This window comes from Rosa chinensis, chromosome 1 (genome assembly GCF_002994745.2).
Source record: "Rosa chinensis cultivar Old Blush chromosome 1, RchiOBHm-V2, whole genome shotgun sequence".
Lineage (NCBI taxonomy): Eukaryota > Viridiplantae > Streptophyta > Magnoliopsida > Rosales > Rosaceae > Rosa > Rosa chinensis.
The window spans coordinates 54742642-54768358 of NC_037088.1; the positions used below are offsets into that span (position 1 = coordinate 54742642).

Consider the following 25717-nt stretch of genomic DNA (forward strand, 5'->3'; position numbering starts at 1 on the left):
GGATCAGTTTTATTTGCTTAGTTTCTTTTCCTCTTGTTTTCCTTCTTTCTCTTTCACAACCATGTCGATCCATGGCTACGATCCCAGGGATCGTAACACTTTTCCATTACACATTCACAATACCAAATCTAATGGAAAAATGAATCTAAAAGAATAGGTCTATGATATCATGCCTTGGTCTGGTGATCAATTATTTTGAGTAAACAAACCATTTGGTTGTCTTCTGTTTACAATTGTCCACATTGAACCCGAACATTCTAGACTCACTCCCTCCACTTTGGTTGGGTCTAAACTGAGAAATTTTTGTACGACATCTGCAGAATTTCGTTTCCGACTTTATATATCAACAGAATCTTTGAGATCTACCTCAAACCTTGTTTTGAAGAAACTTTTATACAGTTTCTAGATTAATCAATCAGTTGCCTGCTCAAGATATGAAGATGCTCCAAACATGAGGTCACGAGGATAATGGACTGGTGCCATTTGATACAATCTTCCTAGACATGTTGCTAGGGCTTTACAAATGTAGATTTATCCAAAAATATAAAAATACAGTGAAGAGTTATCAACACAGATACATCACAAGCACTTTTATGCAATGCTCCGTTTCTTATATACAGCCTATTTTAAAGCAATCCTACTTTTCATGTCTTTAATCCTTTCTTCCTTGTAAGTTCTTCACATGTTCCTAGTCTAAGATGCAGTAATGTTGTTCAGAAGCTTCATCATGAAGTTGAATCTAACATCGGGCGCGGTCTTGGGCTGAGGCCAAGTTGCTCCTTCAGGCACCTTAATAGATCTGAAACCCTGACCTTTGTACAGCTTTATGGCTCCCGGATTGTTCAAATCACAATGCAATGCGATGGCACGACAATCCCAGCTCCTCGCTTGAGCTTCTGCTTTCGCTATTAGCCTTTTACCAATTCCTCTACGTCGAAATTTCTCCTGAACAGCAACGTTTGATACATATGCAATACCAGTCCTTCAATTCAAACATCATCCGTGGATGTAAGTAAGAATGCATGCTAGATGAATCGATGTGTATATAAGAAGCTAGATGAACTAATTATCTTAACATTTTTTACAATGAGTATCTAAAGTCAAAGGGTTAAGGGTCATCAGCTATAGATTAAGTAGTTGCTTTCACCTAACTACAAGTTTCTGAAACACATGCTTAGCTCTTCTTTTGTTTTTGAGACTCTGAGGTTGGTCTGTGGTGCTACGCTCTCTTCTATGTAGCAGATGAATCTAGAACTATTGCCACTCTAGATGGCAGCACAATGTTAAAATTCAAAGGGTGAAGGTCATAGGCTATGAGTTAAGTGGTCACTTTCAGCTAGAGGCTAGGTGAAATCACTGATTATAAGTATCTGGATATCCTGCTTAGCTCCTATTTTGTTTTTGAGGCTCAATAGATGGTTGGTTTATGGCGCTAAGCTATCAATTCCAATGTATCAGATGGATCTAAGAACTACCGCCACCCTTGTCTATTCAATGGCTAACAAACAAGTTCCATCCAAAACTTATTATTTTCCAAAATCACCACATCAAATTCAGGAGAAGATTCTAGGTATTTAATGTATTCGGATTCTATTACCTTTTGTGTACTTTGTAACTCCCTATATAAAGGGCCCCTATTATCAATAATACACACAATTCTATTCTCCTACAACAAGAAATCCTTATTTCTGAGATGAAATCAATATGTTTCTATTGCTGTGAACTTAGGCTGTTTTATGGATTCATCATGACAAGAATGAATAAACAGTTAGAAATACTAATTGAATACTAATTCGTATAGGATTAGGAATACACCCACTAGTACTACAGTCTATAGGATTTCCTGAATCGACCGGGTTACACATGCTTGCTACCCAAGCCAAAAGAAAATCTAGAATCATCATTTAAGATTGGGCTAAATACAAATTACTACCCTGTGGTTTAGGTCCAAAATCAATTCAGTCCATGAACTTCTAATATCATCAAAAACACCCATGCACTTTCAATTTTGATCTAATAGGTCCAATTTGTTAATTTTCCGACAATTGAGTTATTTAACTTGTTAACGTGGCTCATATATGGCCTGTGTTTTATGATGTGGTGTCGAGGTGGTCTGCATAGTCAATTTAGAAGTGAGTCCAACTATTAAAAATAAATAGTTTTTCAACAAATAATCCAACTATAACTTGAACACATAACAGAATATTAACGAATTGGACTTATTAGATCAAAATTGAAAGTGCAGGGGTGTTTTTGATGAAATTAGAAGTCCAGTGACTGAATTGATTTTGGACCTAAACCACAGGGTACTAATTAGTATTTAGCCCTTTAAGATTTAATGTGCGACTTGGTTGACTGATTTAGTTTATTAATTTTTTTTTGTTTCACTTTACTTTGCTTGGGTCTAAATTGAGAGAAATTTTTGTATGACATCTGCAGAATTCCGTTTCCAACTTTATATATCAGCAGAATCTTTTGAGATTTTTTGAAAAAACTTTTATATACAGAAAAACTAATTTAATTAGCTGGCATAGAAGCCTTCTCGTATAAGGAAAAGGATTAAGGATCCCATTCCTGTTAGGAAAAGGATGGTTACTTGGTCACTACTCCTTAATTAACCCTAATCCCTAAAGGAAAAGGAAACCAAGCCAGACCTCATTTTCCTATAAATAAGGCAGAAATGGAAACCACAGAGCTCACTCACTCACTTCACTCACAAAACAACCATCACAATGGAGAAGGGAAGGTTGATCCGTCTCAACGATCACTGGGTCTCCATCGCTATCGACAATCTTGATTCTTTCGGGGATGTTGGGTACCTAGACTTCAGGTTTCTCGATCAACTCTTACCCCACTGCTCCAAAGATCAGTTGATTCACATCGAGAAGAGCACAAAAGATGTAGACCTGACTCCGATCACCGATAAGCTGTGGAGGAGGTTCTTCGAGAGAGACTTCGGTGGTAAAGCCACTGATGAGGTGATCCAGAAGATGAAGATCAAGAAAATGAGTTTCAAGTGGTCGGAGTTGTACCAGGCCAAGTCGAAGAGGATGGAAGATGATGAGAAAGAAGTCGGTGAAAGGTTGAAGAAGCTGTACGAGAAAGAAGCCGCTCGGAAACAAAGCCGGCAAGTTAAGGTGTTGGACAAGGTTCCACCTTCTTCGTCAAGCAACAAAAGAACTGGGTCCAAGAAAGAGAGCAAACTGATGAACAAATTAAGGAAACAGCATCTGAATTGTCTGGAAATGAGAAATATTCAAGCTATGAAGATGAAGAGAACTGCTGCCACCTGTTCTGGTCCAATCAGAAAGCCAAGAACGAGTATTAAACCTATGAACGTCTTTTGAAGCATTGATTAATCTTGGTGGTGCCGTGGTGGCCTTCAGTCTTCCCTTTAGCTTGTAAAGAATTTAAAGATGAACATTTGTTATTGATTTCAAGAAAAAGAAAGAAAGAAATTCTTTTTGTTCTTGTTCATCTTCGTTGATCTTGTTCATCTCTCTGTACGTAAATTAACTTGTGATTGATGAAATATAAAGTTGTTCTTTGATGATAATTTGGTCTTCTTCTTTTTTTTTTTTGAATAAATGATAATTTGGTCTTTAGTTGATCTTAGTTTTATGTAATCTGTTGCTTGGGGTCTGATCTTGTTGCCTTTTCCATTACACATTCACAATACCAAATCTAATGGAAAAATGAATCTAAAAGAATAGGTCTATGATATCATGCCTTGGTCTGGTGATCAATTATTTTGAGTAAACAAACCATTTGGTTGTCTTCTGTTTACAATTGTCCACATTGAACCCGAACATTCTAGACTCACTCCCTCCACTTTGGTTGGGTCTAAACTGAGAAATTTTTGTACGACATCTGCAGAATTTCGTTTCCGACTTTATATATCAACAGAATCTTTGAGATCTACCTCAAACCTTGTTTTGAAGAAACTTTTATACAGTTTCTAGATTAATCAATCAGTTGCCTGCTCAAGATATGAAGATGCTCCAAACATGAGGTCACGAGGATAATGGACTGGTGCCATTTGATACAATCTTCCTAGACATGTTGCTAGGGCTTTACTAATGTAGATTTATCCAAAAATATAAAAATACAGTGAAGAGTTATCAACACAGATACATCACAAGCACTTTTATGCAATGCTCCGTTTCTTATATACAGCCTATTTTAAAGCAATCCTACTTTTCATGTCTTTAATCCTTTCTTCCTTGTAAGTTCTTCACATGTTCCTAGTCTAAGATGCAGTAGTGTTGTTCAGAAGCTTCATCATGAAGTTGAATCTAACATCGGGCGCGGTCTTGGGCTGAGGCCAAGTTGCTCCTTCAGGCACCTTAATAGATCTGAAACCCTGACCTTTGTACAGCTTTATGGCTCCCGGATTGTTCAAATCACAATGCAATGCGATGGCACGACAATCCCAGCTCCTCGCTTGAGCTTCTGCTTTCGCTATTAGCCTTTTACCAATTCCTCTACGTCGAAATTTCTCCCGAACAGCAACGTTTGATACATATGCAATACCAGTCCTTCAATTCAAACATCATCCGTGGATGTAAGTAAGAATGCATGCTAGATGAATCGATGTGTATATAAGAAGCTAGATGAACTAATTATCTTAACATTTTTTACAATGAGTATCTAAAGTCAAAGGGTTAAGGGTCATCAGCTATAGATTAAGTAGTTGCTTTCACCTAACTACAAGTTTCTGAAACACATGCTTAGCTCTTCTTTTGTTTTTGAGACTCTGAGGTTGGTCTGTGGTGCTACGCTCTCTTCTATGTAGCAGATGAATCTAGAACTATTGCCACTCTAGATGGCAGCACAATGTTAAAATTCAAAGGGTGAAGGTCATGAGCTATGAGTTAAGTGGTCACTTTCAGCTAGAGGCTAGGTGAAATCACTGATTATAAGTATCTGGATATCCTGCTTAGCTCCTATTTTGTTTTTGAGGCTCAATAGATGGTTGGTTTATGGCGCTAAGCTATCAATTCCAATGTATCAGATGGATCTAAGAACTACCACCACCCTTGTCTATTCAATGGCTAACAAACAAGTTCCATCCAAAACTTAATTAGAATCTTAACTAGATGGCTGCACAATGATTAAAGTCAAACGATTAAGGTTATGGGCTATGAGTTACGTGGTTTCTACTTTCTACTTGAAAGGTTCAACTCACACTGATTACATCTGCATAACATGCTTAATTCCTCTTTTGTTGTTTAGGCTCCATGGTTGGTCTATGGCACTACTGCCATCATTTATGATGTATAGATGGATCTAAGAACTATGACCACTCTTGTATTTTTAATGGCTAACAAACAAGTCTCATCCAAAACTTAACTGTAACACGAACGAGATGTTTAAATAGTCAAGAAATTGAAAGACCTCTTGAAGTATAATGCTCACCTTCTCTGCCGAAGAGGACCTTTTCTAGGAAGAAAATCAGCTACAGTATCCACTGTCAATATTCCAGCCACATACCTCTTACTGAGACTGATCTTCCCATCAAGACCGGCAATCTTGAAATCTTCACTTCCGAAGAGGAAAGTTTCATCAGCAGGGTTTCCAATGACCGCTACCAGACAAGTCCTTTTGCAACCACTTGGCAAAGAAAACCCGGCTAGCATTCCCACCAGCCGGTCAACCCTAAGAACAAAATCCAAAGGGAAAGCATATTCGGGGAAGAAAGAGCTGCAATGAGTCTCGGCAACCTCCCAACAGTCCTCTAACCTCGCCTCCCGAACAACAATTTCAGGAGACACAGTTGGAAATAGATCAGCCACTTGACTGGCTCTGCAGACTCCTACACACAACAACCAAAACCATCTTCAATACCCAAAATTCTATGCACATTCTGATAGACAAATCTTAGTCCCACAATTACACTAGACCTCTGTTTGGTGACATCCGTAAAACTAAAGGGATACAAAAATCAGGAGGAAAACAAAGGAAGGAAAGTACTCATGCTAGTCAAAGGAACTGTTTGCAATGCTAATTTTTCTGGTTTTCTAAGTTTTAGCTTAATTTCCAAACCAAATAGTTGAATAAAATGCAGAGTGCTTTCTTTTGCCCCTAATCATGGGATGGTATAACAGTGTGACTATGATTTTCAAATATACAAATTTCCGGATTCTTAGCAACTACAAAAATACACCAACAATGGTTATCAATCATCTTTAGAGATGGAAAATCATAGTCAGATGTGAATGTAGCCCAATAAAGCAGTGAACTTGGAGCTGAAATTGACAAAATGTCAAAAGGGTCTTATACAAGTTCCAAACTTCTCAACAAATACTCAAAACTTCAGGGTTATTTGCAAATGCAGTAAATGAATCAACACCACAGATGGGTCTCTCAGTAACCCAATAAAGTAGTCAACTTGAAATTGAAATTGACAAAGCACCCAAAACTGTCAATACCAGCTCAAATCCACCCACATAGTCAAACAAAGAATCTAAGCAAGTAAAGTAAGTAACTGTGAAAAAGAATGAAAATTGAGAGTACCCACCAGATTTGGAGAAGGAGAGGAGAGAGAAATTGTTAGTGGAGGATGCAGAAACCCTAGATGTGGAAGTGGAAAGAGGGAAGTTGTTTGGTCGTTTAAGGTTGAGAGTGGTGTTAATGGAGGTTGGGGACACTGAGATTCCCAACGGTATGGTCCGCATTTCTTGGACTGCCTTTTTTTTCTGTCTATCAAGAATCGGAGATTCTTTGTTTCTCTTTTGGGACGGTTGAAGTTGTTACAGTGAATCAGTTATAAAAGGACACACGGCTGAGCAGAGCAGAGCAACTCTGTGTCTGACCCCAGTTTTAACAGAGTTACCTAACTTTCCACACGTGTGTTTTGGTAACTGACTGTACCAATAATGAAAAAAAAAATCCTTTTTTTTCTTCTCGAGTAAATTGTATTTCGAAAATTTTGAAAATGTTATAGACAATCGTTAAATTGTAAGTTGTTTGCGGTACTCCTTATGGGTGAACTAATTTAATGACTCTGGACTGTAAAGTTTTAATACTCCAGAGCACTATAAACAACTCTATTTCATTTTACATATAACTTTATATGACTGATTTTATGTCAATACGTATCATCTAACTTGATATAATATAGCATTTACATTTACATTTTGAAGTTGTTGCAATTCAAAACGATAGCCTTTTTTAGTTGTAAGTTCCATTTTCATGCTGCTAGTACTCTCATTCATCATTTTCAAAACTACCCAGAGTTGCCCAAGCTCTAAGGTCTTAAGACTTTACTTTCATTTAAATTAAATTGGAAAGCAAGTTTTACCAACGAAAAGTTCTTCAGGAAAGATCGTTTCAGTTTTCATTGTCAATGAATTTTCGTCGTTTGAATTCTCACTTTCAATGACTTTTGTTGTTTGAATTTTCATTCATTGTAAGACAGCTTTTGCCGAGGAGAGATCATCGCCAAACCTCGTTTCAGTTTTTCATTCCCAACAACTTTTTATCATTTGAAGATAGCCAGCAATAAATTAGATGAGAAAGGTAGTTTCAATTTTTTCGTTTAAATTAAAATGAAAAATTTTTGAGACTTGTTCATTGTTTGAGTTAAATTTATTAAAAAATAAAAAATAAAAATAAAAATTTGTTTTCCAAGTTTTATTTAAATAAAATTGGATAATAACATTCTGCCGATTCGGGAGAGATCGTCTTGAGTTTTACATAATACGTGAACATACTGTATACAAGCCAAAAGTTTTAATGGCATATGGACAACAATTCTGATAGCTTAAGGTTGCTTCAGAAGAACAGGGAGCACCATAGAAACCAAATCTGTATAGCACCAACTTCAACAAATCACCATAAAAAATGTCCACATCATTAGATACACAAATTCATGCTCAGTTACACTTCATTTGAAAAGAAAGGGGAGCTCTCAAGAACACTTTGAACTGAGGTAATGCTATTGAATTAAAAGCCATATCCCTTTAGTAAATCAACTCTGTAAACTGCTTATACATGAACTTTTATTGGTCTCTTGAATTTGACATTTCCTATGTAAGGTAAAGTAAATGTGTATGTTATATTTGTGTGGAATGAGATTTGAAGGATCTAAAAATCAACAGGAAGACTACTTAAGAATGCAAAGGTGTAGGGAGACGTGGACTTGCCAAACAGTGAACACCAAGTAGGAAGCTTTGAAAGAACTCTTTCGACTTTCGGTGTTACAATATCCATATCAGTTCTTAACTTGAGAAGGGGAGCTTGCTCGTCTCTCTTCCCGTCCGCCTTAAGAGTAGAGTTTTTGGTCCAGTAGACAGTCAGACCAAACTTCGTTGGTGAATTGTTTCCCCCGGCAAACTGAATAACATGCCAACCATCTACAGCGCTCTTGTCACCAACTGAAACCAATTCCTCAGAGTTTCCAGCATCTGAAATTACAGGTTTGACATTTTCAGCTGAGAAATGTCGTCGTACAATCACAAGAAAGAAATAAGGAGAAATGCAATATAATGCAGTTAATTGTACCTGTGAATGCAAAATCCCGTATTTCATCCATGTTTATTGCAAGAGACCACCGTAATGAACCCTTCGTATCAATTAAAACTTGTGTTGTTCTTTCAATACCTTGATTATCACTCTGAACATGCATTATGGGAATGTCTACTTCACTCCACCCACTGTCACTGTCATCCTCAGTCCAACAGCCGTATTTCACTGTAAAAGTTACAAAATCAAAGACCTGATCTCGACCACATCTGAAACCTTCATTAATTAGCTCAACCTCCTTTGTCAATTTTCCAGGAGTTGAAGAAAACAGAGACACATAGGATCTAGGATCTTCAATGCTTCTTGTAGTATCTACAACATGCACAACCTGAGAACCATAAAGTGTGAATAACTGAATAAGAGGCGGACTCAAGATAATCAAGTGAGGGAAATATATTGGATCACTAATTAACTGGACAAACGAAAAATTCAATCCCATGGTTTTCCAATAAAATCATGTATTACACAGAAAAAAAGAGCTTCATGTGCATAATCCAGGTACCAGAAACACAATATTGACATACAAACAAAATTAGGACTTAGGGTGGTAAAGATACTATAGGGACAGTGCTACAGGGACTTACATTTACAGCTCTTGATGTGTCTTTGGTAAATGCTGGTACAGTACCAGATAATACAAGAGCAAGCGAGAGGCAAAACAAGGCGCAAGTTGAGAGAACAATCAATCTCTTGGCACCTGGAGAGCAATTGAACCAATACTACCTAGTTAGCTCAAAACTAAAAAGGGAGGTCAAATTATGTCTTATAAGTTAACTAAACATATCCATCATCATGAACTCAATAAAAAGCCAACTACTTGGTAAACAAATACCTGAAAGATGAATGTATGAAAGAAGATACACCAAAGTCAGGCACATGACAGCAGAAACAAAAACAGCAAGTATAACATTTCCCAGCCAATCAGGAGTACCACCAGGATTCCTGAGAAAAATAAAAATAACAATGTCACAGTTGAGAATTAAAAAAAGCAGGTTGCTAAATCTGCAAATAGCAACAAAGAATTTCACAAATATACTTGTGGAGTTCCATCGCAGGCAAGGTGTCCAAAGACACCAAGGAGCTGTCTACTCAGAAGGGTTTAATAAAAATCAAGAGGCAGCCCACTTTCAACCTCCAGATTCATTATTTCACTTATCAAACAGTCTGTTAGTAAATTGTTAATAATTACTTTGGACTTATCACATAAATGACTTGATTGGATTCGATTCTCTTCTAGAAAGAAGTTCATATGATACATCACCAATCTGAATGTGGCTTGAAATGCCACCTTAAATTTGCAAAGACATTAAACTTCAACCCTATAATACCCTAAAAGTAAATCAGTTGCCTTTTAGTTTTTAGATAAACTAGAGTACCGCATAATTTACCTATCAAAACGAACCATGGTCCCGATTATTGTGCCAGCCACCCTAATGAATACGCCAGCAGAAAGTACTATCGGTACAGCTAATCCTATCAGCAGAGTTGCAAGTTTCAGTGGCTTAGGTAATCGGACTGGGCTTAGAGTTGCTTCAAGAAAGCCATCTGGATAGTACAGTGTATATGATTAGTTGAAAGAAAAATCAAGTAGATATGAACATGCTTCTCTTTAAAGAAATGTTAAATTGAACATGGGTCAGACTAAAGTGGTTATAAACATGAACTCACATGCGAATGCTGGTGGAACCAACCAAGCAAGAGCCAGATAAGACGATCCAATTCTGTAATAGGTTCCCAAACAGAGGAGAATGAGCCATTGAATTGATCCAGCTTTGTAGAGCCATCTTTCAGCCTCCAATTTAACCAAATCGGCTCGGATAGCAGGTGACAGCTGTTTTTTCTTGGAGTAAGCGTTTGCCAAATACGTATGAAGAACAAGATAACCCAAATATTGACCAGTTAATGCTCCAAGCAGAGCAGGTGCAGCGAATAACCCAACTACAAGCCATGGGTTTGCGACATATGGCACTGGTGATGATGATATTAGGGGTATAATAAAGGCCACAATAACAGAGAAACTTAATGCAAATGTCCACATAAGAATGACACTTAAACATGACAAGACCAATGATACTGCAGCTGGATAACCACCCATAAGCAATGATGTAGTCCATATAAGAAGTGATTGCGCTATCACTGAATTATGAAGCATTCTGGCGAAGCGTTGACGGTAGACAATCATGTACATCCCCTGGGATTGTCACAAGATTCAGAATTACATGGCAAACTTGAAATATCATGAAGGCCACAAACTACAACATCTCAGCAAAAGAAAAAAAGAAAGAAAAAAAAAGAAGAAATCCCAAGTGTGTCAGGTATCAAAACAAGAAAACATGATAACGTTTCTGGAGTCAAAATGTACCAAAATGTCAAAATATATGGCAGAACTCAGGCCTGTTTTATCCTCTTCTTCCATTGTACTGGCTTTTGGAAGATGAGAGGATGCAGCGACCCGGAGCAGAAAAGCAAGCATATTTTCTCCAAGATGTTGAAGAGATCCCAATTGAAGAAGCTCGAATTTGTCATTCTGCATTATAAAGAAAGTGTAGATTGTAAATAATAAATTCAAATTGGAAACACCAAGTTAAGTCTGTGACTAGTTGGATGATTGTTAGATGCAGCCAATACTCTTGATTAACACTAATAATCAATCAGGCGGAAAAGAGTTACAACTTAGAACCATTCCCATAATCAAAAGCAAATAAAGCTACATACTACATGTAGCCTAACTACTGGATAAACTAGTAATTACTTCCATGGAATCAAATAGCTGCATTGCTTCACATGCTTAGTTGCATACTACTGGATAAACTTTTAATTACTTCCATGGAATCAAATAGCTGCATTGCTTCACATTCTTATTTGCTTTTTTTTTTTTTTTCATAGAAATATTGACATTATAGCTACAGACAAGCTAGCATGCAATGATAAAAGATGGGTACAACCAGACAACCTTAATGAAGCGCCCCCCACATATCCTCATTAAGAAGGCAGAGCCTCAAGCCAATATTACAATAAAATTACTCAAATCAATTCTTTGCAAAACAAAACTAAAGAATAATATTGAATGTTAAACAATAAATTTCAATCCCCTTACAAGAATCGACTCAGAACTTCCTCTGAATTATGAAAGGAAAAAGAACTAGCCAGCTAATATCCCAAAAAAGAGTGCAAGACGAAGAGAAGAAAAACCTTCGTGTGGTATACTGCACTGTTATCTGAGTAAGCAAAGTCAAGGCCTGAAAGGCCAGCTAGCTCTTTGTATACTTGGAAATCTGTTGCAGATTTGATGGCTCCCGAGGAAAATATATTCTGCAGCATAAGAATTGAGTCCTTTTCCTATATAAATACACATATATTGTCCAAAAGAGATATAACAAAAAAATATCAAAGGAATGATTACAAACCTGTCCTATTATGTGGCCAGATGGGTATTTCGCTACTGCAGCATAATTCTCAATAGCCCAAGGATGAGGACCGGCCTATCAGATGAAGAAATCATTACAAGAAAGGACGATATTAAGCTCAAACACAGTTTAGAGCAGCATGAGTAACTTTAATGAGAACAGAAGATATAGATGTATAGTTAATAGATGATACATCTGCCATCTAAGCTATAAAATCTAATGAACTACACAAGTAAAGTTTCAAGAAATACCCAGTACTATCATATTACAAAATGGACAACCTCAACTGACCCATCTGCTCAATATCAGACAATGATGAGGTACTGCTATTAGAGACAGCACAGTCAATCATAGGTGGTTGTGTTTAACATACCAAAATCAAGCACTGCATGAGAAAAGTAAGTTTACAAACTGTTCCCTATTTTTTCCATTACTGTCCTTGGACCCTAATGTCCCAAACTAACAAGAGAAACCCTTTCAAACAAAGTGATATAGAAATTTTAAAAGTGATATACAAAATTTATAGAGCAATGCCGTGGAAATATAATTTAAGCAATATCATCATATCCTACATATTTTGGAGATAGAAATCTGAGACCTTGACACACGCTATATATGACTTAAGTTATAAAAAGGCTATTAACTGGAGTTTAGAATATTGAGCACCTACAGACATATCTCAACTGCAAGAATAAGTGAATGCTGATCACAAACCTGACCTGAAATATGCCAGACTTCCCTCCAATACCCATGGCCTCCAAATCAATAGCCAGACGAATCGTACTGCTCCATGGATGCTGCATCAATAAGTTCAAAACAAATTCAATAGAAGACTTAATTGTACAGACAGAACGAGAAATGCTTAGGATCATACTGATGCATGATTTAAACAACTTCTCCTTGTTTTGTCTGTTTCTTAGAACACATGTAAAGAATCAGTTTTTCTAATTCACAGTTAAAAACTACACCACATGATCTCTACAATCTCTACATCAAACAACATTATCTCACTAATCGAATTTTCTAATAAATGGAACAGAGGGACAATAGAACCTCATCATCTAAGTATTTGGATATGCATATCAAAGGACAGTACGGCTACTAGTGACGACAAAGAGAGAGTTGAAATTAACCTGAGTAATAAAGCTATGAGCACCATCTAGACCTTCCTCCTCCCCAGTGTTAAACAAAAATATAACAGCATGCTTAAATCCATGCGCCCACTGCGAAACTCCACGAGCAAGTTCCAACATAACAGCCACACACGAACTGCAATCTCCGGCCCCTCCTCTGAAACATGTATGATCACCACATCAAATTCAGCTAGTGAAAAACTGTTCCAAAATCATACACTCATGTACTAAACTGAAAGTCCTTCACACAGAATTTCCCAACATGGGTACTTATGCTCGAAACAAAGATCATAACTTTAACAAACAAAACCGAAAAAGATATGAACTTCGAGACTGAACAACATGAACAAGGCTTACGTTGAGAAGACAGTGTCAATGTGAGAAGACACGAGAACAGCATTGTCCACAGAAATAGGTGAATACTTGGGCGAGATTCTTACAACAATGTGATTCAAATCCGAATACACAAGTGTTTTCCCCTTAAATAATCCACTCTTCATTTGATTAGCTCCGGTTTTCGCAACAAACGAGTCCACCTCCACATCAACTTCCCAGTGAGCCGTTTTCTTAATCTCCTCTGCTTCTGCCAATACATACTGAAAACCCCATGTCAGAAACCAAAACCGAAATCAAACTATACAAAACTGAATGCTTTGTATTGCTAAAAATATATCCAAGTGTGCTGAACTAACCTGCTGAGCAAGAGTGATGGCTTCAGAGGCAACAGGGTGAGGGCCCAACTGGGTCAGAACCTTGACGTGTTTCCGAGCAGAGAACTCGGAGAAGCCTCGCTTTCCGGCCTGGTCAGGAGTGAGAGGGGCGGGGAGGGACTCGAACTGGTAATGATAAACGCCCCAACACGAGTATGTGATGGCTGCGAACAAGGTGAGCCAGACAAAAGGTGATCGCTGTGGCCTCTGAACAACCCATGGGGTGGTGACACTTGGGTTTTGAGTTGGTTCTTGTTCTGGTTGTGGTTCGGGAGCTGAAGAGGAACCAGTCTGGGGCTTCCGTCGCATTGTGGAGTTTGGTTTGGGGAAAGAGAGTTGGAATGTGATTTGGGTTCTGGATTGCACAGGATGCAGAGGTTTGTACTTTGTACTTAAAAAGTCATCTCCTGCCCACGTGGGAGTATATGGCTGCAACTCGTGTGGGTGCTTAACGAAGCCGGATTTGGAGTGGATTCGACCAAATTCGGACGGATTTGGATGTAACTCGCCCTCGTGTTTAAGCCGTCCTCAACCGGGTTTGGAGCGTATTCAACCCAATCCGAACAGGTTTGGAGGATTAAGCCGAATTCTTATTTTAATGTGCTAGATTATATTTTTGTTTTGACGTAAGTATTTTTCTTAAATATTAAATATATGTTTATAAAGAACAACACACTTTTGAGTTTTTTTTTTTTCTTTCTTGTAGTGGAATATATAAAAAAATCATTATAAAACTAAGATTTGGATTAGTGTTTTAGAGTTTATTTATTTTATTTGTCTAAGTAGTTGGATATATAATATTAATTTTCAATTACAAATAATTAAAAAAATACTTAGATTAAAATTTTAAAATCGTACTTTAATTGGGATGGTCTAAGCACGACCTGTTTATAAGCCGACACAAGCATGATAGAGGCTTAGGTCATGAGCCCGGTCGAGCACTCCCAAATACGGTATGAAGCACGAATATGCCGGCTTTAAACGAGTAGGCTCGTTTGCCACCTTTAACCGTGTATCCTACATTTTACATATTCCCTGCATGATCTACCATGTATGACTTGATTGACAGCATGGACTTAACAGGGGCCATGTCTGCTTCTTTCACTTCTCCATGTGAATTGATGAGAGACTGTGTCCACATTTCACTCCCCCTGTGCAATGATTAGTGCCGCCGCTCCAGTGTTACAAGAGAAAACTTTAAAAAGTTGAAGGCTGAGGTACACCCATTTGTCTAACCATAAATGAGTCTGAGTTCTATCACTCACTTTTTTTTTTTTTTTGAGGAGCTATCACTCACTTGTTATATTCATTGGTCTCTAAAAGAACTATTAAGAAAAAAGTAAAATCCGATTTTTCTTCTTTTGCAATCAAATAAATTCTAATTGATAGGCTTTTTAAAAAATAATACCGACAATAAATAATAATAATTATTTATTTATTTATTTACTATTATTAAGAAAAGAGGGTTTGTTAGCTAAAATTAAAATAATTACTTGCTGTGAAGAAATGTTAGTTATATATTTAAGAGAAAAGACTTTATTAGCTAAAATGACTGTGTAATTGCATACAAATCCTTACATCACATATTTATTTGTAATCAAGAGAAGAAGCTTTGTTAGCCAAAATCAAAATTTTTGACAAAAATGACCCTAAGACATTAAAATACTTTGATAATTAATTAAATCACAATGATCATTATAACAATTGCAAATTATATTTTTATTAACAAAAATAAACAAAATAAATCCTACAAATTCCACTTTTTTCCCACTAGCCTCTCTCTGCAATAACTGTTTTCATCCATTTTATTTTTTTTCTAAAAATAAAAATGGTGGTTCTAGTTGGACCTCCACATTTGCTATTTGGACCTCCCATACTAGTACACCTCTAATTTACTTTTTAGAATACTTAAAAGGCTAAGTAGACATCATTATTTTTACCAAAACACCCCTGAACATAAGATACAACAATATGTTACTCTACTTTTTATCTCTATCTTCAGCATGAGAAGAAGAATGAATCAGAATCACATGATATTGCTCTCTAATGAGTAAGTCTCTCCTCTACCAATTAATTTTCTCGATCTTGATATGTTGCTGGAATCCTTTTGAATTTGCTAAAAGAAGGAATTTCAAGGGTTTTGGGTTGGAAGATCGAGTAATAACTATATCATAATACTCAATGAATTTAATTTAAGGAAATTCCAAATCAGATTGTTTTGAATTTATTTTCGTATTAAATGATGGGTCATGTATAGAAATTATTGTTTTTACTTAATTGTTTTAGGTAAATTTTAAAACTATGTGTCAATATAAGGAGATTTCAGAAAAATAAAAAATAAAAAATTGTTTAAGGATATCTCTATTTGTGTTTGATCCAAACTCTAGGTTACTTGACCTAGTGGTAATAGGGTTCAATTAGAAGAATCTAGAGATTATCTTTCCTTGTATGATTCTAACTCTATGCATTGTAATCCTTTATATAAAGAGGTCTCTATTATCAATGAGAATACACAGCGATTATCTCTCAATTTCTGATTCCCTAAAACACGTTATCAGCACGAAGCCCTAACCCTGAAATCATAAATTCGTAGCCTACAAATCCCAGAAACCACCGCCGCCCACCTTGAAGATCTCAACTCCAGGAGTCCAGAATCGGCGGCCCCACCCCCAAAACCGGCCGGAAAACCACCGAACCGGCCACCGGAAGTAGCGAAAGTCCCTCTGCCCGGTTCGAAGCTTTCCTCCCTGCCTACTGCTACCAAACTTCACCAGCAGCTGCAGCAGCACCCCAGATCACCGGAGCCGAAAAATCACCACCGGAACCGGCCTGAAACCACGTGAACCGGCCGCCTGAACCATCGAACCACCGAACTGCCGCCTGAACCTGTGCTTCAGTCAACGTCAACCTCCAGTCAGCCCTAGGCCCAGATCTTAGCCCAAGGCCCAGAAGCCCTGCAACCCGAAGCCCAGCAACACGGCCCACTGACGTCAGCTGCCACGTCAGCGTCCACGCAGGCACACAGTCAGCACACGTCAGCATCCAGTCATCCCTGCCACGTCAACTCCGATCTGCCACGTCATCACCCTCGTCAACGGCAAGTCAACACTTTTCCGGCCACTTTTCAGGCGACATTTTTTCGGCCAACTTTTCGGTCAAGTTTTCCGGCCACTTTTTAAGGTAATTTTTCCTAAAAATTCCCGTTTTTGAAGTATTTTTTTTTAATTTCTTCTTCTTTTCTCGGGGACTTCCAACATCCCTTCTTCTACCCCCCTTTCTTCTTCATAGGGGAGACCAAAAGCCGAACTGTGGGGGTTCGTGCTCACTCCAAGATTGGAGCTTGTAGAGTCCTCCAAACTTAGAGTTTGTTGAGAAGAAAACGATCGACCACATACATCGTTGTTTCGATCTAATCCAAAACCCCTCTTGGAATCGGATTTTCTTGGAAGCGACTACGCTCAGAAATTTAATAGTTTTTCGTGGTAACCTTTTTCGCTCCGAAACTAACCCTAATCTTGTGTTGTTTTTCAGGATGAGTTACTTGAACAAGTTGAACTTTGTTCCACTAGAGACAACTGGCGCAGGATACCATAGATGGGTCTGAGATGTGCGCCAACATCTTAAGGCTGATGGACTTCTGGAAGCCATCCAAGAGCCTAGTCAGAATGTGCTCTCCACTGAGCAAGCTACTGCTTTTGAACCAAAACAAGCTAAAGCCATAATTCTCATGACAAGGCACATGAATGACACGCTCCAAAATGAATACCTCAATGAGGAAGACCCAAGAAGGCTAAGGGTAGAACTTGAGCAGCGATTTGGCAACGTTCGTGACTCCCTACTTCCTGATTTAGAAGTGCGATGGCATAGCCTCCGCTTTTGTGATTTCAAGTCTGTGCTTGATTATAACTCGGAAGCTCTTCGTATCAAGTCTCTAATGGAGTTTTGTGGCCAAGCCATAACTGATACTATGTTGATCGAGAAGACTCTCTCTACCTTCCCCGTCTCTGCATTGATGATTTCAAAGAATTATCGGATTGATGTAAATGCAGGACGTATCACAAGGTTTCATGAGCTCATTGGCGCCATGAACGTAGCTGAAAAGCATGACAATATTCTTGTGAAGAACTATAATGCTAGACCCGTGGGAACTAAGCCTATTCCGGAGTCTAACTATAGTCGCGCCCCCAATGGAGGACGCAAGGAGTGAAACCCTAAGAGTAGGGACAATTCTGGACATTCTGGTCCATATGTTCACCCTAAAGAGGAAGGAAATCGCCAAGAGAGGCGTGCACGGAACTGTGAAGGTCAACATGTGAAGAGAGAGAGAGAGGCGGAGCCTCCGACCATGGTTGTAACGCCACCAAGAGGATAGGTAGTCCAAATCGCGCCCCAATGGCGCCTCGATCAAGGGAGCCTGACCATAATGATGTTTGTTTTCGATGTGGATCAACTGAACATTGGGCCAAAGCATGTACAGCACCCCAGAATGTTGCAAACGCATACAAGACGTCTCGTGAAGCAAGGGAAGCAAATTACATGGAACAACAAGATCAAGATGGCGATCTAGATCTAAGGGTGGAAGACTACAAGGATCAAGACCCAGAAACTGGCGATTTTGATTAAGTCTTTTTATTTTCCAAGAGATGTAGGCGATTGCCATATTACTTTTTATTGGATTAGATTTTCTTTGATCAAAGAAACAATGATGTACTCTGTTGGCTTATGAATAAAATTTCGAGTTCTTTTCATTATGACTCAATTTTGATTCTGAGCATATTACTTTGTGACTACGATGGCTGGGCCATCAATATTAATTCAAGGACATGGAATAGCCCAAGTTCCACTTGCCAAATGGCACCTTGATTACAGCTGTCACAGAAACTCTCTACGCTCTTAGGGAAAATCGTACCTATGAATAGCCAACGAATTCCATGCGAAAATGCATGTAAAGAACGGAAATGAGTTCCTTTGCAATACCTTTAATGATTGCGAACAAAGACGCATCTTAGAGAAGTTTATGTGTCTCTCTAGTGGACTCTATGTCACTATTTGAGCTATTAATCCAATACTCATTCTGTTCTTACAAAGAATCCGTAGGGATTTTGTGGATTGATTCAACCAACTTGTGGACGTTTAAATATTTCATGATATTGGTTGACACGCAAACACGCTGATCACGTGTTGTGCCATTGTCCACCTACAAATGCTGCTTACGCTACACTCCTAGCACATATCATATGACAAAGGGCTCACTCCCCAGATCATCTTATTCAGTCAATCAGATTTGACTATGCTAGAGAGTTTACATCGAGAGACTTTCGATGGATATTGCAATGGGCTTGATGTTGGACATCACATTCCCATTTACACACCCAAATGGTCTTGCGGAAACGACTACGATGATAGTCCGAACATTGGTAATGCGCACCAATCTCCTTATATCCGCTTGGGGTAATGCAATAGCGCATATAGCTATGCTAATTTGTCTACGACCCACAGCCACTCAATGTACCTTTGCATTACAGCTAGTGACTGGGAACAAATATCGTACTTACTCATATTTGAGTGCGCCATTTATGTGCCAATTGGCCGCCACAACGCTCTATGATGAGTCCTTACAGACGAATGGGCAACTACGTTGGATTTGAGACTCCAACAATCGTCCGCCACTTAATGCCCTTGCAAGGCGATCTCATTACCACTAGATTTGAGGGTTGTCACTTTGATGGGACAGTCTTCCCGTCGTTCGGGGGAGATAAGAACACAGATGTTCAATAGGAACGACAAGAATTGTCGTGGTCTATCCCCACTATGTCTCATCTTGATCCCTATCAAAGTGACGAGATCACACAAATATGCTGCAAACATGCCTGCAAGGAAGGACGTCCCTACGACGAGAGGACGTAGCGCCACCCTACATGGAGGTAGGCATGGCGCCAATGCCAAAGAGAGTGACACTCTGGCTTTACAGGTCATGGCCCCAGCTAGGATGCGTGGGAGGCCCGTGGGTTCGAAGGAACTTTGGCACATTCCAATCCTTTGATCATCAAGACTCAAAATCCGTCTCATGAGTATCTTCCGGGTTATGGTTATCGTTGGGGGACGCCTCAACGTCAGAACCTATTCCTGAGAATATAGAGCTCTATGAAACTTACACTAGTGTACATGAGACGTGGGATAGAAACTCCATCATAATTGATGATGTAGTTGTGCATTTCGTTGCGCATGAGTTTGTTAAGTCTAATGATATCGAACCACGCTCCGTTGATTAATGAATGCCAACGTAGAGAAATTTGGCCTAAATGGAAAGATGCGATCCAGGTTAAGATGGATTCTCTAACGAAGAGGAAGGTTTTCGAGCTAGAGATGCCAACACCTCCTAACATAGAACCTATTGACTAATGGGTCTTCGTTAGAAAGCGTGATGAGAAAAAGAGATGGCAATCTCGCCTTATGGCGCTAGGCTTCTCACAAAACGCCCTGGAATCGACTACGATGAGACATATTCTCTCGTAATGGATGTCATTGCACTCCACTACCTTGTCAGTTTGGTAGTTTCCGAATAACTGAACATGCAGCTTACAAATATGGTCACTACGTATCTCTATAGGGATCTAGATATGGAATATACATGAAGGTTCATGGTGAACTTCATTTACCCAAGTCAAGTGGCTCTAGACCATGGAGCGGTTCATGTTAGACATGATCTTCATTAGAAGCCCTTAAAAAGTTAAGGGAAGCCGCTGAACACTTGAAATCCGAGTTTGAGATGAAGGATTTTGGGAGAAGACAATTATGTCTCGGTTTAGAACTTGAGCATCGTGTCGATAGATACTTAGGCATTTTGACAAGGTCAAGCCTTCAAGCACCCCTATGATCGTCCATAGTCTTGATCCTGAAAAGGATCATCTTCGTCGAAAGGATGATGACGAAGATGTGCTAGAGGTAAAAGTGCGTTACTTAGTACAATAGGCGCATTATTGTACTTATCCCAATGCACAAGACCGGACATCTCATATGTTGTGAACTTGTTAGCTAGATATAGCTCTGCGCCAACGCGACGCCATTGGATTGGTTTTCAATACTTGAGATGTATGAGTGATATTGTGACGTCCCGAACCCGAATTTACCAGTTTACAAGTTTTTCGATGGGTAAACGACATTTACATTTACTTTTTGGCTCCGTTTCGACATTTTAGGGGGCCCTAAAAGTTGACTTTTTATTCGGGTCAAAATTTAGGAAAATGTTCTTCATGGAAGTCGTAAAGGATGTTAAACTGAGCGCGTGCATATGTGGTGCGTAAAAATCGGAGTTCGAATGTGAAAGTTACAAGCAAAATAGTAAAGTTACTGTTCATTGGTAGAAAGTATAAATTTGAATTTTTACTGTTGGGGCTGGTAATTTTTCTTTTCTCTCCCTCTCCTCCTCCCCGCGTCTCTCTCCCTCTTCTCTGCAACTCCGGCCACCTCTTGATTCCGGCCACCTGGGAACGAACAAGTGCCACTGCTGGACTCCTCTACTCCTACCCAACCTCCCCACGGCGATAACTCACGGTGGTTTGGACGGAAAACGAAGAATCAAGCCCGGAAACTTTACTGTAGCAGTTTGAGTCAACGCCGATTTCTCTCGATTCCGGCCATCTCCGGCCACCAAACCGGCGTCGAAGGTTCGGTTTTTGCCAAGGATCATTTTCCCCCTAGCCTTGAGCCACGATTTGCAGTGTAGAGGAAGAATCGACGATTGGAAGATTACGGTCACTATTCACAGTTTGAGTTCAAGCTTCTCCTTAATTGTTGAGGTACTTCCGCTCATTTTCTAACTTGGTTACAGTTGAAAGAATTATTGGGTCCGTTGAGTAGGTGCTGCTGCCAAAGTTTGGTGGCCATCGGAGCTGGTGGCGGTGGCGGCGGTGCCGCCACTATGGGCGGCGGTAGCGGTGGCTAGGGTAGCTTTTTAATTTCAATTTCTGGCTAGTTAAATTCTATAATTATCATAGAGCTTGTATGTGAAGTTTGGTGAATTTTGGAGAAGCTTGGAATTAATTATGAATTTTTGAAGTTTAGGGTTTCGATTATCGAATTACGAGAATCCGACCGTCGGATATCTCTCGGTTCTGCCTTGGAACCTTTAAATTAACGAATTGGTATTAGTGGTATAATTTGGGTTGCATCCAAGGATAAGTGGAGATGTGATTATGAGGAATTGATTTTAGGAATCGTATTAATTTGTCGAATAACTATTCACGGAATATAATTGTGTACAGGGCGATGTACCGAGCTATTGCTCGACGAAGGAACTCGTATGCATGGTCGCCTAAATAGTACTGTGAGTGGACATTTATTTTAAATTAAATGTGCATGCAGTATATTATTAATTTCCGATTGTGGTTTAATTTATTATTTGAATTATTGAGTATTATGAGTTTATGAGCTTGATTTCTTGAGATTTATTATGCTCTATGAGTCACGAGATTTTTAGTGGATTTCCTTCCCGAGGGCTTTCAATAGATTTTCAAGCTAATTATTTATGAGTTATTGAGTTGGGAAATGATTTTCGGGAAGTGACTGATTCGGAAAAATATTATGAGAATTATTGTTTTCGAATATCAGTTTTTATGAAGATATACGAGTGCGAGGGATTTAGCAAATATTTGAGCATGATTGATTTATCGAGATTTATTGGGTTTTGAATTCCGCACTTATCAGACTTGGGTTAGATGGAGCTTTCTTTCCGAAAGCAATTATTGAATTATAGAGTATGTGATTATGCTTTCGAGGATTTATTGAGATATCGAGGATTGAGTTAGTGAGTTATTACTGAGTTATGCTTTCGGTGAATTATTATTGATTTATTGAGGTAATATCGAGTTTCTTTCCGAAAGCAAGTGATTGAAAGAGGTTATGTTCAGTTCTTGAGGAGGCTATTCAGTTTATTAAGGAGGCCAGTTTTGGCGCATGCGTATCTTACCTAGTTGGCAGTCCCTTCTAGGTAATAGTCTGGTTGGCAGTCCCTTCCAGACTACAGCTCGGTTGGCAGTCCCATCCGATGCGTCACCTGGTTGGCAGTCCCTTCCAGATGACATGAGGTAGTTAGTCGGCAGTCCCGTCTACTACCTGTGGTTAGTCAGCAGTCCCGTCTACTACATGTGGCTAGTTGGCAGTCCCATCTATCCACCGCCTCCTATTCCGGTTGGCAGTCCCTTCCGATGCGTCATCTGGGTGGCAGTCCCTCCTAGATGGCATGAGATGACTAGACAGCAGTCCTTTCTAGTCATCAAACGAGCCTCATGAAAAGGGATGTTTTTATAAGGATTGAGGATGAGATGTTAAGAGATTTCAAGATGTTCTTGTTACGTGATTGAGATTTCAGTAAAGAGGATGATTAAAAGTATTTCCAAGATTGTTACTGCATGCGAGGTTTTAGAGAATAACTTGGGAAAGCATTAAGGTTTATTTATTCATTTGAAATCACTTATTTTTCGTCCACTCACTCTAACGGATTTTAAATGTTTTCCCCTGGGCCCTTCGGTTTTAAATGCCCAGTTTGCAGGCCAGTTTAGCTTGGGGTCGAGCGTACTTGGGGTTGAGGCATAGCTGTCATAGCTTCTGCATTATAAAAGCATCGGTCATTTATCTTGCTTTCTATTCTCTTGTTCGCCTGTATATTAGATTGCTCTGATAACCTATGAGATCAATATTCTTAAATTCAGAATTGTTTATGAAATGAGTTATGTGAGATGTTGTGATATAGGGAGCAGGGTGGCTCTAGGAGAATAAGGATGGATGATTTAGAAGTGTGGATGTTTTTCTACAGGTTTTGGGTTGTCCATTTTTAGGGGAAGTTCTGTCAAATTTTTGGTAGAATTTCTTCTAAAGTGGGCCCCGCAGGGCCTCTTCGGATTTCAGGGTGAAAACCGGGGTGGGTCCTGTCAGATATGGGCTTGTTCTATCCCTAAAAAGAGATGATGGATTCGGACCCATCACACACCAGAAACGCCGCCAACACTGGCCCGCGTCCATTATCCCCATCCCAAAATGACATGTGTTTTGGAAGGTTTTTGCTGATGTTGGGTATCTCTCTGACCCACATAAAGATCATTCCCAATCCGATTAAGTGTTCACCATGGGAAAAGACCGTGATATCTTGGAGGTCTACAGAATAGACTCTAGTCGCTATATCTTCGAACAATGCAGAGATCATTGCTCTTCAAGAAGTGGTTCGTGAATGTATATGGATTAGATCCATAATTACGCATGTTCGAAGCAATTGTGGTTTGAAGTCTACCACAAATGAGTCTACGAGCATTTAGGATAATGCTGCTCGTTTTGAACAAATGAGGCAAGGCTACATCAAAAGCGATAACACCAAGCATAATCAGCAACAACAGACTCTCCTCGAGATCAAAGTGAACTAGATTCAATCTGAGGACAGTAAGGCAGACTTGTTTACTAAGTCATTGCCCAAATCCACGTTCGAGAAACATGTGGCAAGAATTGGCTTGCGGAAATTATCTGAACTCCCATGATCGTAGTCATCAGGGGGAGGCACAGACATCAAGGGGAGATGTCTACATGTTCACCTCGAAACGTGAAGGGTGTGTTGTGCTCTTTTTCCCCTTCGATCGAGGTTATTTTTTGTCCCACTGGGTTTTTGTTACTCGGCAAGGTTTTTAACGAGGCAACGAGAGAAGTACCGCGTTTGGACAACACATGGGGGAGTGTTTAAGGATATCTCTATTTGTGTTTGATCCAAACTCTAGGTTACTTGACCTAGTGGTAATATGGTTCAATTAGAAGAATCTAGAGATTGTCTTTCTTTGTATGATTCTAAATGCATTGTAATCCTCTATATAAAGAGGCCCCTATTATCAATGAGAATACACAGGGATTATCTCTCAATTTCTGATTCCCTAAAACAAAAATCAATTTAATTGAATATTATATTTAGGGAGGTAATTTAAGAAGAGTATTTTTTTTTCCAGTTTTCTCTTTTTGTCCTTATTTATCTTTTCATATGACTTGATAAAGTATATTAATAATTGAAAAAAAGTTGGAGGTCCAACTAGAATCACTCAAAGAAAAATACTTACACATGCAGAGCATGTGTATGTGTAAAGAAATGCTAGTATTTAATAATTAAGGGATAAGAAGGTAAATAACAAAATCAAAATTAAAAAAGAAAAAAAAAAACCACTTGTGTGCAGACAACTTCTCACTATGTGCATTTTGCAATTTTCACACATGAAAAAACTTCTCACTATCTGTATTAACTCCCCACTTTTTTTTTATAAATTTTCTCACATCTATTTAATTAATTATTCACACACATTATCTATCTATTCTATACTATATTTAAGAGAATATGTTTTGTTTAGGGATGGCGTGGAGTGGGGAGTTACATTGTTATCCAGAATAAAAAAGGTTTTGTTAGCCAAAGTAAGTGTGAAAAGGCAATAAAATCCATAGACCTTATATTGATTTTAGTTAACTTTTAATAATTGAGTGGTAATATGGTAAATAGTAAAATATATTTTCAATATAAATAATTTTTCTAACAGTTAACTATCCATGTGCAATAACCACCTATAATTCAGATAACCTCCCACTTCCTTTTTTTATCAAATAACTTCTTTTTTTTTTTTAATATAATAATAATAATAATAATAAAAATTTTATAACAGATGATATGAGAAGAAGACGTAATAATAATTATAAGAGATCTCCGGACCAAAAAAGGATAAACACAAAACTATATAAAGCATCTGATCCCAACCAAGAAAGAGAAAGATAGAGCCTAACTCATGCCCAAATTTCGCATAAGAAAAAGAAAACCCTAAATCCGCAATTTGGCAGGCATGGCTTCCAATTTACCTGGTGTGCCTTCACAAGGTAAGATATTGGATTTTTTGTTTTATGGTTTGCAAGGAGTATGTTATCTGCC

General features: G+C 38.6%; 3 protein-coding genes across 4 annotated transcripts; 1 reads left to right on the forward strand and 2 right to left on the reverse strand.

The window, feature by feature from the left end:
• The first annotated feature begins 2732 nt into the window (after positions 1–2732).
• On the forward strand, positions 2733–3347 carry LOC112169903. Its single transcript, XM_024307002.1, has one exon. The coding sequence runs from the start codon at positions 2733–2735 to the stop codon at positions 3345–3347; it is 615 nt and encodes a 204-aa protein (XP_024162770.1).
• Positions 3348–4066: 719 nt separating this feature from the next.
• Positions 4067–6781, reverse strand: LOC112182797. The gene is made up of 3 exons (XM_024321340.2): positions 6521–6781; positions 5419–5815; positions 4067–4538 (listed from the first exon to the last, which is right to left on the reverse strand). The coding sequence occupies exons 1-3, from the start codon at positions 6675–6677 to the stop codon at positions 4250–4252; spliced, it is 843 nt and encodes a 280-aa protein (XP_024177108.1). The 5' UTR covers positions 6678–6781; the 3' UTR covers positions 4067–4249.
• Positions 6782–7797: 1016 nt separating this feature from the next.
• LOC112182384 (endoplasmic reticulum metallopeptidase 1) lies at positions 7798–14149 on the reverse strand. Of its 2 annotated transcripts, none has more exons than XM_024320875.2 (13): positions 13759–14149; positions 13424–13662; positions 13067–13223; positions 12653–12730; positions 11934–12008; positions 11719–11838; positions 10889–11053; positions 10195–10717; positions 9915–10071; positions 9359–9468; positions 9111–9223; positions 8506–8854; positions 7798–8408 (listed from the first exon to the last, which is right to left on the reverse strand). In XM_024320875.2, exons 1-13 carry the CDS (start codon positions 14083–14085, stop codon positions 8089–8091), a joined length of 2733 nt encoding a protein of 910 aa, XP_024176643.1. In that variant the 5' UTR covers positions 14086–14149; the 3' UTR covers positions 7798–8088. The 2 variants fall into 2 exon arrangements, with proteins under 2 accessions (XP_024176643.1, XP_024176644.1); XM_024320876.2 differs by having other exon boundaries at positions 13424–13649; positions 13759–13900.
• Between the last annotated feature and the right edge of the window lie 11568 nt (positions 14150–25717).